Raw genomic sequence first — 17046 nt, 5'->3', positions numbered from 1 at the left:
TCGCCATCACTGTTTTATAATCTTTACCACTCTACGTGGCTCCAAACACTAAAAGGGTTGCAAAACCTCTACCTTTACAGTAATAGAGCAGACGACCTTTTAAAGTCTTTCCTGGCCTTGTGTTTTAGAATTCCTCATTTGCAAATATTCCAGGGCTTTATGAAATCTGGCCTTTTTGGTTGTTTTCACTGAAGTTGTTTAATGCAAATGTCATGATTTAAGGAACAAAAAATAACCATATGTACATGGTTTTATATTATTATTGAGCCAGGATAAAATGTTATCTCTAAGGAATTCAGTAAACATTTTTTTGGTTATTCTTATAAAAGCAACACAAATGATAAAATATTTAACTTGTGTGTATTTACTTATAAAATCAAATTTTATAGGAAAATAATTCTTAGAATCAGAAAGAAATTAATTTTCCAATCAGATCCTTTAAAAAGTTAAGAAATCAAATGTGTGTTTTTAGTGTAAGCAAGAAAAATATATCTTAAACTTCCATCAGTTTAAGAAAATTGTTGCTCATGTTGCTAAACATTAAATTTTAACTTAAAAATGCATTTGAAAAAAAAGTTCTCATCACAAGAAAAAAATGCATTTGAAGATAGCAATACACAGTTTTTGCATATACTGACCAATGTTTTTATTTAAAAATAAACATTTTGCATTTCAAAAGTATATACTTCAAAAGGAGGTATTTTTTTTAACTCAAATCACTAATTGAACATTACATTTTTTTCATCAGGTTAGCCAGTGATATGTAGCTGAAAAAAAGATGTTTCTTGTCTGTGAACAACACAGTACTTAGCAGACAGCAATACTGTAATGATTGCATTTGTATTACCTAAAAAAAGAGATTGAAAAAGTAATACATTGGAAGTAGCTTCACTAGAGAGCTATTTCAGTTAAAAAACAAAACAAACCCCAAACACCGCATAATAGGATTGGGTTAGAAAGGACTCAGTTTTGAACTGAGTAATTGCAATTGGATTTCTCCCAATAATACAACAATTAACATTTTAAATGGCATTTTAAAATAAGTGACTCTATTGTTGAACTAATATAAATAAAGAGTAGAAATAGAATATCAGTAGATTTGAAATGGAAGACACACATCATGATCATTATTGCCAGAAGTTTCTGGTGGCATTCCTCAAGAACTAGCAATGTTAAGTTTTTGAATATTGTTTCTTGCAAAAAGCTAGAAGAGAAATACAGACGTAGAAAATACACAAGAACAAACCCCAGAGGAGCAAGCACCACACTATTAATGGCAATTACCTCTGGGGAGCAGAGTAGGATTGGTTGGGAGGGGAGAATAGTAGAGGTGAAGGGGCACTTTCACTTTTTAGTCTACATTCTTCTGGTTTGCTTGAATTTGTATCAATGAGAATGTTTTTATTGTGTAACTTGAAAAGGGATGATAATTAAAATATGGTTTAGAAAGAAAGTTAACTGCATTGTACAAAAATCAGAACTAATAAACAAATTCTGTAAAGTTGTCAACACACAGAAATCAGTTGCATTTTTATATACTAACAATGAACAAGCTGAAAAGAAAAACCACAAACAAATCCGTTTATAATAGCATCAAAAAGACTGAAATACTTGGGAATAATCCTAACCAAGGAGATGAAAGAGTTGTATATTGAAAAATACAACATATTGCTGAAGGAAATTAAAGAAGACACAATTAGATGGAAAGTCATCCCATTAATTGGAAGACTTATTCTTAAAATAGACATACCATCCAAAGCAATCTATAGATTGAATGTAATCTCTATCAAGATATATATGTATATATATATATATTGCACAAGTAGAAAATTCCATTTTAACGTTCATATAAAATTTCAAGGGACTCTGAATAGCAAAAACAAAGATAAAAAGAAGAACAAAGTTGGAGCTCTCACATTTCCTGACTTTAAAACTTACTAAAAAGTACAGTAATCAAAATGGTGTGGTACTGGCATAAAGAAAGACATAGAAACCAATGAAACAGAATACAGGACCCAGAAATAAACCCTCATGTATATGGTCAAATGGTTTTTGACAAAGGTGCCAAGACAGTAAGGGAAAGGGCAATATTTTCAGCAAGGATTCAGGGGAAACTAGGTTTCCACTTGCAAAAGAATAAAATTGGACTCTTATACCATTTACAAAAATTAATTCAAAGTGGATCAAAGACCTAAATGTAAGAGCTAAAACTAAAAAACTCTTAGAAGAAAACATGAGAAAATGTCATGACACTGCATTTGGCAATGACTTTTTGGCTATGACACCAAATGCAGAGCTAACAAGTAAGAACTAGATAAGTTGGACTTAAAAACTTTTGCACATCAAAGGGCACTATCAACAGAGTGAAAAGGCAACCCACAGAATAGAAAAAAAATTTGCAAATTATGTATCTGATGAGGAATTACTACCTAGAATATTTAAAGAAATCCTACAACTCAGTAACAGAGAACAATAAAAAAAATTGGGCAAAGGACTTGAATAAACATTTCTTTAAAGAAGATATACAGATAATAATAAGCACATGGAAGATGCTCAATATCATTATTACAAACATGCAAGTCAAAATCACAGTGAAAGACCACTTCATAGACATTAAGATGTCTATGAACAAAAATAGAGACAGAGAAGCATCGAACAGACCATCAAACCTCAGAGGGAAGGTAGGGGAGGGGTGGGGAGAGGAAAAGAGATCAACCAAAGGACTTGTATGCATGCATGTAAGCATAACCAATGGACACAGACAGTAGGGGGCGAGGCCATGTGGCGGGGGGTGGGAGCAGCTGGGAGAGGTCATTGGGGGAAATAGGAGACGTATGTAATACTTTCAATAATAAAGAATTTAAATTAAAAAAAAATAACAGAAAAGAACAAGTGTGGCCAGGATGCAAAGGAATTGGAACCCTTATGCACTGCTGGGAATTAAAATGGTGAAATGGTGCAGCTAAAAATGAGTATAACTGTTCCTCAAAAAATTAAAAATCAATTCATCATATGAAACAAAATGTACCCAGTTTCTTAGTATATTACCCAAAATAATTGAAAGCAGGGATTTAAAAGATATTTGTACATTCATATTCACAGCAGCATTATTCACAATAGCCAAAAGGTAAAAGCATCTTATGTCTATTGATGGATGAATGGATAAACAAAATGTGGTGTATCCTTACTATAGAATATTATTCAACCTTAAAAGGAAGGAAATTCTAGCACATGCTCCAAGAAGGATTAACTTGCAGGATATTAGGCTAAGGCAGCCGTAGGCAAACTACAGCCCGCAGGCCGGATCTGGCCCATTTGAAATGAATAAAACTAAAAGAAAAAAAAGACCGTACCCTTTTATGTAATGATGTTTACTTTGAATTTATATTAGTTCACACAAACACTCCATCCATGCTTTTGTTCCGGTCCTCTGGTCCAGTTTAAGAACCCATTGTGGCCCTCAAGTCAAAAAGTTTGCCCACCCCTGGGCTAAGGGCAATAAGCCAGGCACAAAAGGGCAACTACTGAGTGATTCTACTTACCTAGGGTAGTCAACCTCAGACAGAGAAATAGGATGGTGGTAGCCAGAGGCTGGAGGCCAGTGAGAATGGAGAGTTATTGTTTAATGGGTACAGAATTCAGTTTGGGAAGATGAAAATGTTCTGATGAAAATGGATGGTGGTGATGATTGCACAATAATATGACTGTAGTTAACGCCACTGAACTGCACACTTGAAAATTGTTAAAATTATAACTTTTACATTATGTATATTTTACCACAATAAAAAAAGTTAACTGTAAATATGTCTGGGAGATACAGTGGTTGAAGAAAAATAACAGAGCTGTAAATATGCTTGAAAATAATGCACATTTAAACTTAGGAGAAAATGATATATTGCAGGATTTCTCACTTTTGGCAAAATTCACAAAATTGAATGGCATTTGGATTATTTTGTACTAAATATTCCATGACTGATCGATTCAAGATTTAGATACACATGCATTTAGGCAATTATCCATGGTAACTTTGGAACGCAAGCTCTGCATTCATGCTCTGTCAGGAAGCAAAGTGGCCAGACTTTAAAAATTTGGTAACAGTTAACAAGCAAATAAAATTCTGTTATTCAGCAATAGGGGTCTGTTTTTCTTTCCTTCTTATTCCACAAAGTGTTAAAAGTTCTAGATCAGGAGCAGTTACCGGATAACAAAAGAAAGAAGTAATTTGTAGCAGGTGGCTCTAATTGTGCCTATCAAACCTGTCGCTCAGTTGTGCAGAAGAGTGGAAAATCAATTAGCAACTACAAGCTTGGGTACTGGTGAGTGACAGGAGTGCCTTAACTCAAAGGGGAATCAGTAATAGAAGAAGATGATTACCCAGGCTGCTAGTGGACACTCCTGGATCTGGAGGGACTTTCCATTGCCAAACATTCTCAGACAAATTTTGCTGTGAAAAATATCTGAACATGTATTGTCACTCAAAGAGCCGTGCTGTGTAAGCTTTTATATCTTACCTGTTGGGGTCTGAATGAATAAAGTTCAGGAGTATGAGGCCCTTCCTTCCCCCACTCTGCATGTCCCATGTTGGAGTCACTGCTTTGGATGTAGACATGTTTACAGAGCAGTGCACATGTATGTTACCTGCCTGGGACAGACTCACTGGGGTGAACCTGTGGTAAGGCGGGGAGGTTGGCTGGGGGCTGAGTAGCACGCCAGCACAAGGTCACCTGGGCAGCCCTCGGAGGTCAAGGCTAAGACAGAAACAAGCATACCTGTGCCATACTTCTGCTTTAGAGTTGGACCCCACATTAGCATTGGCTACTGAATACAGTTAATCAAAGAAAAATTTTAAAATATTCACAGCATACTCTTATATTCAGCTCTGGAGGAAATAAAACAGTAGTATTTTCCTAAACACTTTCTATCATTTGTATGAAAGTCCTCAAAGGTGTTTAGAAAACGGAGTACTCGAACTCTAACAGACCTGCCTTACCCTGGCTCACTTTGGCACTATGGGTAATCTGTAATGTCACTTCGAGTTTATCCATTTATGATGTTATCCTACATTCTTTACTTGTTTTACATACCTATTTTCTATTTCTTCAGCTGCTGGCCTGCAAGTAGCACCACGATTATACCACGCCTTTCCTTTATTTGCTATAACCTACCAATATGAGCACCTCTCACAAAATAGGTATCTACACTAATAAAAGACAAAGATGCTAATTGACCATACTTTCGCTATGCCCACCAGTCAATCAGAGCAACTATATGCAAATTAACCCAACCAAGATGGCGGTTAATTTGCATATACCGGCTGGGAGTGAAGTCTGAAGACAACGTAGAAGGAAGCCAAGCACTGCAAAAAGGAGCAAAGTAGAGGCGGCAGAGACAGGAACAGAGCCAAGGTGGTGGAGGTGGGAGGCGGGAGCGGAGCCGGGGCACAGCGGGCGGAGGGTGGTGGGCAGCAGCAGGAGGCAGCGGGAAGCGGGAGGGAGCTGAGACGGCAGAGGCGGGGGCGAAGCCCTATTCTTGCAGGAATCTTCCTGCAACGGGCCTCTAGTTCAATAAGTAATTTTCTAACAAACTCTTGACTATTGGATTTTAACAAAGTCAGATAACATATGAAAAATAGTTAACACAGTACCAAGTATATGACAGGCACTCAATAAACATTACACACATACACACACACACACACACACACACACACACACACAGAAAGAATAAGACATTTTAAAAAGGTCAGACAATTATACTTATTTTCTTCAGTGAAGACATCATTAATTAAAAAATAATTAGCAAAAGAGCATAGTTTTTTTGGTCAGGCCCCTGAATAAAGTCCTATATTGACTCTGACTGGAAGCCTTCCAATCCAAGGTACTCTTAAAACCTTTTTAGGGAATTAACAAATTGAGGATAAAGGCTTTTTCCTGGCCTGGGAAGGAGAAAGGTAGAACTAAAAACAACACAAGCTCATCAAAGGCAGAGCTATCCTCCACAGAAAGCATCTCCTGAGCATAAATTGTTTCACCAGGCAATTTATTTTGCCAATAAAACCATTGTCCTATTTTCTAATATTTATGGGTATTTAAAAATTTTTTTAATTCTCATCCAAGGATACATTTTTATTTTAGAGAGAGAGGAAAGGAGGGGGAAAGGGAGGGAGAGGCAGGAGAGGGAGAGAGAGAGAAACAGTTGCCTCCCATTCACACCTCAACCAAGGATCGAACCGGCAACCTAGGTAATGTGCCCTGACCAGGAAATGAACTCACAACCTTTCTGGTATACCAGACAATGCTCTAACCAAGTCACTCAGCCAGTGCTCATAGGTATTTTAAAGGCAATGCCTGCCTGGGTAAAAAAGAAAGTGACTTGCTTTGCAGGTGCTATAGTTTTTTCATGGAACTACTTTTGTCTTCAGCAGGGAGGAGTCAGTTTTGCAGCCCTCACTGTCCTTCTGATATGATAGTGACATTGAGGCCACTTCTGCCTTTGGTGCATTTATTCTCTGTGACACATCGTAGCACACTGTGAATTATACAGAGTGTCAAAAGAGCACGGTTTCTCTGTTGGCATTGAGAAGACACCTGTGCACTGAGGTGTCTAACTCTAAACAAACAGACCTAAGACATAATGGGCAAGCATTTGAATATTTGAAACCTCCACAGTTTAGTTATACTTACTTTTGTTCTAAGAGAAAAAAAAAACACGTGACTCACACACATTAAATTTTTAAAAAATTAATGCTAACTAGCATATTTATTTTTCTATTACAAAGAGAAGATAAAATCTAAATGCAACTGAATATATTAGCAAAGTTAGATAATAGATAAATCTTTATGGAAAGTAAAAGGTCACCTTAATTTACTCAAAAATCAATTGAGGAGTAACATCCTATGACTTAAATTCATCTCAACCAATAATTTAATACACTATTGTATAGTACACTTAGATTTTGATCAGTTACTTATTATGGCTAGGTTTTATCGTTCCAAGGGCCCTCACATCAAAGCACAGTCATGTTTCTGGCAGGAAGTTTCTATGTTACCTGTTTGTAACGGTCACAAGTGCAGGAGGACAGTAATACCCACTGGCGGCGTGGTTGAAGTTTCGAAGTTCTGTGTCAATTTTGTAACAGAACCCTCCATGTCTCTCCCATCCCTTAAAAGAGAAAAAGGAAAATAACCTGATTTGGTTAAATAGAAAAAATATCTTTTTTATATATTCATATATATGTATATACATATATTTCAGAGAGGACGGGAGAGATAAGAGGGAATCATTGATTGGCTGCCTCCTATGTGCCCCACTGAGTCACACCCAGCTGGTTTTTGTATATTCATATTTACTACATACCCCACTATCTTCTCTGACCCACTCAGAACTCAAAACTTGAACTTTGTCTTGACAGATTTGTATTCATTCTATCTGGTAATGCTATTAGCTACAGCCACTTTTAGATTTATTTAATTCTTAAACCCTACATGTTTTAATTAACTTAAAACATAAAACCTTAAATGGAAATAAAGGGACACTTTCTCAAGATTCTGTCTCTTACACACACACACACACACACACACACACACACACACACGGAGAGAGGGAGGGAGGGAGGGAGCAAGAGAGATAAAAAAAAATATAGAATTTCACACAAATACAAATGGCTCCTACAGGCTAGTAGAAATTAAGAGTGTTGCATTTGAAGACAGAAAGCATGGGCTTGAATCCAGGCTCTACCCCCAAGCGACGTTATTTGATCTCTCCATGTCTTAGTTTTCTCCTCTGTAAAACGGGGCAATCATAGTTTCTATGGGGCTTTTGTGAGAATCAAAGGAGACAATGTAGGCAGAGGCCTCGGAATAGAGACAGGAACTCAGCAAAGAGGACACATGTACCTGGATCACAGTGTATATTTTCCAAACTTCTTTCATACTGCTTTCCATGTTATACCACTGAGAGTCACTGAGGTTAGGGACCTGGGTAAAGTCACAGACTCATGGACAAGCTGACCTGGAACCCAATTCTGGGGCAACCTAGGATGGCCTTGCTGGCTGGATCATCATGCACCCCGATGGAAATTGGCCAGAATATATATATTTTTGGTAAAGATTATTCCTAAATCAATTGGTTAGCTTTCTAGAGAGAAAGCAATTGTGCTTTGGCACTCAGGCAAAATTGACCAACATGTGTTTCATGACTCAGCCCTGGGAGCAATGAAGGGTGCTCTATTATTTAAAATCATATGATACAGGGGACGTACATTCATTAGTCTTCCATATTTCAACTGAATTATTTTAGTTATTTTTCCTTCAACATTATAAAATCACATCATTTATAGCTATTTTCGCCAGTTTTAAAACACACTTCATTCTATGCCATACCAATGCTTGCCAGAATTTGATCAGCTATACAACGATTCCTGCTATATTCTCAGTCTTGCAGTGAATTCAATAAAACTTATTTTAGAAATCAGCAATTTTAGTTCAAAACATATTGCTCAATGAGGTGGGTTACAGGAGTTCCACATCCAACCAGCCAGGATGCGCGCTGAAGTCACTCCCTTAATGTTGCTCCCCAACCTTATCTGCGGGGGTCACAACCCCGGCCAGAGCCCCTCCTGGGTCACACCAGGCAGGTTAGGCTGCCTTGGTGCTTGGGAAGGACAGGTAGCGGAAGCCTGACAATTTGACCTTTCTCACAAAGTATTCTTTCTTCATTGGTAGTTTTTAGATCACAGGCTGCTTAGCAAAACAAAAAATCCAAGAACCGAACAGGCTAAAAAAATGTGGCATAGCAATAACCAGAAAAACAAAGGCTCTTTACTGTAAGCCTTTGTGCACATAATGGAGTGGGAAGAATAACTGATTGTATCCATGACTATCCTTTGTCCATGAGGTACCATTTAATTTTAAGTGAAATGGTGACAACACTGAAATAATTGCTCATACTGTGCCATCCCCCAAAAAGTGACTCAGAGGGAAAAATAAACCTTTTCTTTGCTTTGAAATTATCAAGAATTATTTTATAAATTAGTTTTGTATGTGCAGACTGCTTAGAGAATTACATCGAAGCCATTGTCAAAAAGAAAGGCGCCTTTTGAAACCATACCCATAGACTGATGGTGCATAAAGTATTTAATGGGAATTTTGCCCTGAATTTGAGAACTGGGTCTGAACTCTGAATCTTTACATACTGGTGGTGCTGGCCAAGAAAGGATGATAGGGTACAAAGTTCGAATAGAACATCACTTCTGTTCCTGCTGCGTAAGAAGCTAGTTACCCTTTCTACACAAAACATGTTGAGTTGCCTTAAAAGACACAGTGAGATAAAATTTTTTCAATATTTCTGTTTATGGAGATTAAATCAGTGATCAATTATCACTAATTCAGGAATTATAATCATTAGATAAAATGTTCAGCAACCTGTCAGCTATGGCATGTGTATGTTCAGTTAGAGTATGAAGAGTCATATATTTATGCACTGATTAATAAATCAAATGCAGTATCTAGAGAGATGGATTACTGTTCAAGTGGTACATAAATAATTGGATTAGAAAAGAAAATAATTCAAGCACAATTGTATAAAACCCCAGTTTGGGAAAATTTTGATATTCATACAATCTAAAAATCTCCAATATTTAAATCTAAATTCTTGCGTGTGTGTGTGTGTGTGTGTGTGTGTGTGAGAGAGAGAGAGAGAGAGAGAGAGAGAGAGAGGACATGAGAAGCTATATTGAGGACACTGATAGGTATTTTTTTTTTTAAATATATTTTATTGATTTTTCACAGAGAGGAAGGGAGAGAGATAGAGAGTTAGAAACATCGATGAGAGAGAAACATCGGTCAGCTGCCTCCTGCACATCTCCCACTGAGGATGTGCCCGCAACCCAGGTACATGCCCTTGACCGGAATCGAACCTGGGACCCTTCAGTCCGCAGGCTGACGCTCTATCCACTGAGCCAAACCGGTTTCGGCCACTGATAGGTATTTTTTTTGGTAACTTTTCTGCAGGATAGTATATGTATTTTAAAAAATTTAAAACATAATTTTCTACCTTGTAAATTTAAATCTAAATATTAAGTGTTGTTGATTAAAGTACTGAAAATGCTTTATTACTTAAAATACAAAAGTATTTTTATTATCCCGTTCCCAACTAATAAGTATATTGTGAGCATGCACTTCTCTCCCTTATTGTATCTGGTCAAATACTTCAGTTTAAGAAAAGTGAACAGGAAAGCAAGCGTTTGGATGCAGAAGTTCACTTTCTGGCTCAAAGGAAGGCATGTGCTTTCACTCTGACATCCCATAGGAAGCCTATGAAACCCCCAGGAGACAGGGCATTGCGTGTACAGATGGTATAATAGTATCATTTACATTTATTTTATCTCAAAAGAAAAGTAGTCTTATGTTGAAGATGCTGGCAAGCAACCCTCGCAGAGCTATAAATCCTCCCCGTGACTCTAGCTGATAATTGTCTGGTTTGTTAAAAGTAGCCCACACTCAGAACAAAAAAGAGGAGGGAAGGAGGGTAACAAACGAGGGAGGAAGGGAAGGGAAAGAGAGGGAGGAGGGAGTGAGGCAGGAGAGAGAGGGAGAGGGGTTCACTCTAAGTCAATGGGAATACATTTTTCTATTATGAAGGCCCTGCACCTACATCACAAGGTTAATGGCACTTACCTCTGGACAGCCTGATTCAGCGTCGGAGACCACGTGGCCTGCTTTCTCACAAATGTAAGGAAGTGCCTCTTCACAGTGTTTAACTTTCCAGTGTCCTTCCTAGGGGGAAAGTATTACAAGACGAATGAATGCACCCCATTACTGATGCTGATAGGCAACACCCATATTCTGAATAAAAATATGACTAATAATAAGTGTTTCCGGATGGAGAAATGTGTTAGGATCTCGTGCTGTCATTAGAAAGGACTGCCTCTCTCTGCATATGAGTGAGAGGCCCTGCTCGCTGCAGTGTGTAAACAGCCGCAAGGCATGCAGTCCTGATCGGTGGGCCGAGGGGAGCAGCCACAAATATTCCTGTGTGCCAGGCTTCATGTTGAGTGACTTTCATATATTATCTCAGTGTTCCTGTGAGGTACGCCTCACTCCCATTTAAGAGATTAGGTTTAATACTTTGCAGAAGGACCTGTAGGCAGGAAAAACTGGAGCGGAGCTAGGACTTAGTACCAGGTTCAGCTGGCTTTACATTAAGCTGCTTTCAACTTTTCTTTGGAAAAGATGGGTGAGAGCAGTAATTCTCCACTTCTAGCGTGTTCCAGAATTATACGGAGGGGTTACTAAAACGCAGATGGCTGGGCCCCATGAGCAGTGTCTCATTCAGTAAGTCAGGCAGGGCCTGCGAATTCACATTTCTAACAAATGTTCAGGTGATGCTGACGCTGTCGGTGTGGGGGCCAACCACGCGGATGGAGCTGAGCTCTTGCGCTCACGAGAATGCTGCTTCCCCTCTAACCACTTCTAAGTGGGAGTACAACTGCTAACAGATTGCGATTTTATCCTCCTTTCCAAAGAATTTTTAATTTTAAGCCAAGTCAGACTGATAGGCTCAAACCATAGAATTCAGACTTTAGGTGGTACCTCGGGCAGGCTGAGTTTTAGGGGAACATGGAGCCCTTCCATGACCCTACGACACATCCTCTGGAGAGGCTGACACCGTCACCTGTAAGAGCAGCCTGAGCCCCCCCATGGCGTCTTCAGCTACAGGAGAGCGGAAGGCACACTGTGGTTGCTTAATGACTATTGGATGGATGGATGGATGAATGGTTTCCTAGGTTCTCATATTCAAATTTGGGCTTCCACCCTGCTCAGGTAACTTGTTCATCATAATAATTATATTCATATTGAGTTCTACTTCAAGGGAATAAATGTTACTTTTTATACATCTACTGTTTAAGGAGCTACTGAGCTGACAAAAAAGGGGGCCACAAAAAGCACACTTACAGCAGCCCTATCCTGACCGACCCTGTGATATTAGCCCCTACCTTTATTCTCTGAAAAATAATTTCTCTGTCCAAATGTTGGCTCCCGTTCTGTGAACATGCTAAGTGAAATGCCCATGTTTGTCAAATAAAACGGGAGAATGTCAGTAGGAAATGAAGGTCATCTCTGTTATATCAAAACTAATGAACCAACAGAGCACCGAATGTTGTAGAATAAATGGTGGTGGCTTTCAGTGGAGTCAGAGCCAGGACAAACACTGAGAGAGCCCTGTGACTCCAAGACCCTGCCTTGCCGCTGTAATTGCAACGGCACCTATCCGGGGCAGCCTTTAAGGGTAAAACAGTAAAACACGTGCTGAGAAACTGCCTGTGTCTGATTGGCACAATTCCTTTGTCGAGTTATTTAAGGACATGGATGAAAGTGCTTTCTGGAGGAAATAGATATGGGGTGATCTGAAAGAGTGAGGATGCCCACCAAATCCCAATAACCTAAACTCAGCCAGTAAGTTCAGCAGCTAGCTGATCAAGAGAGTAACTCTTATGCTAAACACATAAGAAGCCCTTCAAATGGCTTGGGATTAAACTAATTCTGCATAATCAGATGTTTTAGATAAAAGAGAAGCTAGAGAATAAGGATATGTGTGATGTTAAGGTCACTGGGGCCATTATATTCATCTGAAGAAAAGAGCAAGATTTTCCATTGGTGCACAATGTTCAGAGGTGGCACACACTGTTAAAAGCCTTTTATGTTAAGAAGATAATGGAGCTTAAAAGTCATGACTCTCCAGAGTAATCTCTCAACACCTCAGTCCTCTCTAGTTTCATCTCCCTAGACAACGGCACCACCTCCGCCAAGATGCTGGTGGCTCAGGCTACAAATTTCCCTCTCCCGCACCCCCACATCTCATTTAGCAACCATTCCTGTCTTCAGGACCCTTGGATCTGTCTGCTGTCTCCACATTCACTACACGAATTCAACCATGGAATAGCCTCCAAACTGTTTTCTCTGCTTCCATTTCATCCCGCCCCAATCTGTTCTCTATGTAGCAGCCAGTTACTGTTAAAAATGTAAATTAGATCTTGCCCTCCATTTCCTTGAAGCTTGAGAGTGTTCCGATCCTGGATCCATAAGCTGCCCATTTTTGCATCCCTCTAGCTCCAACTCCTGCCACTCCCTCACCCTTCACACCTTCTCACCACACTGGCCTTTCAGATTGTCAGACGTGGCAAGCCTTGGCCTGCCTCCGGGCTTTTGCATGAACCACCCTGCCTGGAGTGTTATTCTCCCTGCTCTTCAAGAGGGTTTTGTTGTTGTTCTTTAAGTCCCAGCTTACATGTTACGTCTTCAGAGTCCCATCGCTGTCAATTCCGCCTGAAATAGCTGCGCCAACCATCATGTCACCCATTTCCTCAGAGCCATCGTGACAACTGTCATCACCCTGTTTTCCCTGTGGGTACATGGTTACTGGCCAGCAAGGAAGCTCCATGAGGAAGCTCCATGTGCCCATCTGGGTCTCTGCCACAGCCCAAGTCCTGGTGCAGGCGGCCCTCAATACAAGTCCAGCAAAGGGAGCATTGAACAAACAAATAAACTTACAGATTTCTCAGCTGAGACACATAACTGGCTTCTATTTGGAAAAATTCGGGGCTCAAGTGCATGCCAATTAGTAAAGGTGACTGAAGAGCCATTAGACCATTCAAAGGAAACTGGAGTTTTATTGCTGCTCAAACCAATCCATGTTTCGGATGCATTTTCTGTAAGAGATAAACATAAATTACTTACAGGAATCCTATTATATGCAAAGGCAATATTGCACTGGGGCTATTACCAAAACATATCACTTTGCAAGTGATTTCTTTATGTGATGAAACCTGTTTAAGTCTTGGTGAAAATACCGGCTTAAACTTTCCCCCTACACTGTGCTAGTTGATCTGCTAGACACAGGCCTTCGATGTGAGGCAGAGTGGGAGTTACAGCCAATGCCAGGACAAACAAGTCAGACTGCTGGGACTCTAGATCCTGCTGCGACTCTAGGTCCTGCTGGGACTATAGGTCCTGCTGCTGGAAGGAAAGTAGATCTGGAAAGTTTGTTTTTGTTTCTACCTAGAGAAAGGAAAAACAGGAAGGTCTATTGGATTAGGAAAAGGGCACACACAAAATGACTTTTAATGGTAGTTGAGCTTTTTGATACATTTCTCTTTCTTTCTTTCTTTCTTTCTTTCTTTCTTTCTTTCTTTCTTTCTTTTCTTTTCTTTCTTTTTTTTTTCTCTTTTTTTTTTCTTTCTTTTTTCTTTTTCTTGCCATGGGAAAAAGGAGCAGAAACTCTTAAAAGCATGGAAATGGGAGCAATGGGGTTTCCCTAAATAGAAATAAAATGAGACAGCCCAAGTAGGATGAAAAGACCCCATGTGGCTGAGAGATATGCCCAAGTGCCGCTATTGATATGGAGGCAGCCACAGGATTCTTTAAACCCCAGTGGGAAGGGTGAGGAGAAATGACAGAGACAGATTTTGTTTTCATCCTAAACTGAAATCTAACTTGAAAAGTTCCTCAGAATAGAGTCTGGAGGTTTTTTTGATTTAAAACATTTACTCTAAGTCAGTGATTTTAATATTTCCTGGCAGAATTCTATATTAAATACATGACATAGATAGAGGCAGATCTGCTTTGATGAACTAAAGCTGGGTGGAGGCCTAGCAACTTGGAACTCCTAAATATGTCACAAAGCTTGAAAACCACCACATGAAATAAATGATCTATATTCACTGGCTAAAGTTATTAAATCCAATTATCTTTCTAAGCAATTCCTTTTATTGCTTAGATTATATGACCACAGCACATTACTGCTATCCAGTGGCCATAGAGCTAAATTATAGGTTTAGGGTTTTTTATTAGAAGTTTCAAGAAATAACATTTGCCCCTTTAAAAAATATATAAGAATATCTAATATATCTGGCATATGTGAGATGTGACAGAGTTTCTGAGCATGTACTTTGTTAAAATCCAATGAATTTGCACTTCTGGGTATTATTTAGAAACTTCAGATATACCAGGTATGTGTGCTTTTAAGCGCTTTTAAGTAGCTTAATTTAGAAGTTACTATATTATATTTCATACCTCTTAAATCAAAGACATTTGACACTCACCATCTCCAAGGAGGTTTACAAGTAACTCCACCTTCGCTAATGAAGCTATGTCTATCAATGCACTGTTATTAGACTGGCAAGAACGCAAAGCCTCAGTCCAGGTCTTTCCTTCTTTCTGAAGTTTATAGCAGTTCTGATTGTGGGGACTCCAGCCAGGCTCACAGTGGGTAGCATAATATTTCCAAGCATCTTTTTCTTTTTAAAACAACAACATAAACAAAAACAATTTCATTTCCCACATTTAAAAAACATTACTCATTGCTCTTGATATAAATATTATTTTTAATGTAAGAATAAATATAAGTGATGACATCAAAATATGATTAAAATTTTGAGAAACAGAATCGAGGATCTGGGGAAAGAACCAAGATGGCGGCATAGGTTAACGCAGAAGTTTGCTGCCCTGAACAACTACTTCAAAAGTGAAACTAAAAGACGGAACGGACATCACCCAGAACCACAGGAACGCTGGCTGAGTGGAAGTCCTACAACTAGGAGGAAAGAGAAACGCATACGGACACTCAGAGGAGGCGCAGTGCTGAAGTCAAATTCTGAGGTGCGGAGTGTGCGGAGCGGGCTGGCGGCGGAGGGCGCGGTTGGCGTTTTCAATCGGGAGGGAGTTGCAGACTCTGAGCTCCAGATCCGGGCGAGTCTTTAGCGACCCAGACTCAAATGGGAGAAGCGGGACTGTCTGGCTTCGGTCAGAGCGAGTGCAGCTTTCTCTCTGAGCTTTGCAGCGGGTGCTGGGACTCAAAGAGGCAGAGCCCCTGGGGACAGGACTGAGAGCCTCCATAACTGCTCTCTCCAGGCCACCTTGTTGATCCTGTGCGACCCGCCCCGCCCAAGCCCTGCACAGAGGCATTTGCCGGGTAGCCTCAGGCAAAGGCTAGATTAGCACCTCCCTAGAGGACAGAAGTTCTCTCACTGCTGACACAGCTGATTCTCATAGCCACTTGGCCTGGAGGTCAAACCCTCCCTGGTATTAGCTACAACAATCAAGGTTTAACTATAAGACTGTGAACAAAGACCACTAGGGGGTGCACCAAGGAAGCATAACAAAATGCGGAGACAAAGAAACAGGACAAAATTGTCAATGGAAGATATAGAGTTCAGAACCACACTTTTAAGGTCTCTCAAGAACTGTTTAGAAGCCGCTGATAAACTTAATGAGATCTACAAGAAAACTAATGAGACCCTCGATGTTATATTGGGGAACCAACTAGAAATTAAGCATACACGGACTGAAATAACGAATATTATACAGACTCCCGACAGCAGACCAGAGGAGCGCAAGAATCAAGTCAATGATTTGAAATGCGAGGAAGCAAAAAACACCCAACCGGAAAAGCAAAATGAAAAAAGAATCCAAAAATGCGAGGATAGTGTAAGGAGCCTCTGGGACAGCTTCAAGCGTACCAACATCAGAATTATAGGGATGCCAGAAGATGAGAGAGAGCAAGATATTGAAAACCTATTTGAAGGAATAATGACAGAAAACTTCCCCCACCTGGTTAAAGAAATGGACTTACAGGTCCAAGAAGCGCGGAGAACCCCCAAAAAAAGGAATCCAAAGAGGACCACACCAAGACACATCATAATTAAAATGCCAAGAGCAAAAGACAAAGAGAGAATCTTAAAAGCAGCAAGAGAAAGAAACTCAGTTACCTACAAGGGAATACCCATACGACTGTCAGCTGATTTCTCAACAGAAACTTTGCAGGCCAGAAGGGAGTGGCAAGAAATATTCAAAGTGATGAATGCCAAGAACCTACAACCAAGATTACTTTATCCAGCAAAGCTATCATTCAGAATTGAAGGTCAGATAAAGAGCTTCACAGATAAGGAAAAGCTAAAGGAGTTCATCACCACCAAACCAGGATTATATGAAATGCTGAAAGGTATCCTTTAAGAAGAGGAAGAGGAAGAAAAAGGTAAAGATACAAATT

General features: G+C 39.6%; 1 protein-coding gene across 3 annotated transcripts in view; it reads right to left on the bottom strand.

The window, feature by feature from the left end:
- Positions 1–17046, bottom strand: part of PLA2R1 (phospholipase A2 receptor 1) — a 113005-nt gene that overhangs the window by 49734 nt on the left and 46225 nt on the right. For all 3 annotated transcript variants that reach the window (XM_036319998.1, XM_036319999.1, XM_036320000.1), the window contains 4 exons: positions 15101–15295; positions 13551–13708; positions 10677–10775; positions 7049–7161 (listed from right to left, as the gene is read on the bottom strand). In XM_036319998.1, the coding sequence (XP_036175891.1) occupies positions 7049–7161; positions 10677–10775; positions 13551–13708; positions 15101–15295 (565 nt within the window). The remainder of the gene's footprint in view (positions 1–7048; positions 7162–10676; positions 10776–13550; positions 13709–15100; positions 15296–17046) is intronic.

This window comes from Myotis myotis, unplaced genomic scaffold, assembly GCF_014108235.1.
Source record: "Myotis myotis isolate mMyoMyo1 unplaced genomic scaffold, mMyoMyo1.p scaffold_m19_p_8, whole genome shotgun sequence".
In the NCBI taxonomy this organism is placed as follows: domain Eukaryota; kingdom Metazoa; phylum Chordata; class Mammalia; order Chiroptera; family Vespertilionidae; genus Myotis; species Myotis myotis.
This window is presented reverse-complemented; position numbering and strand designations above follow the sequence as displayed.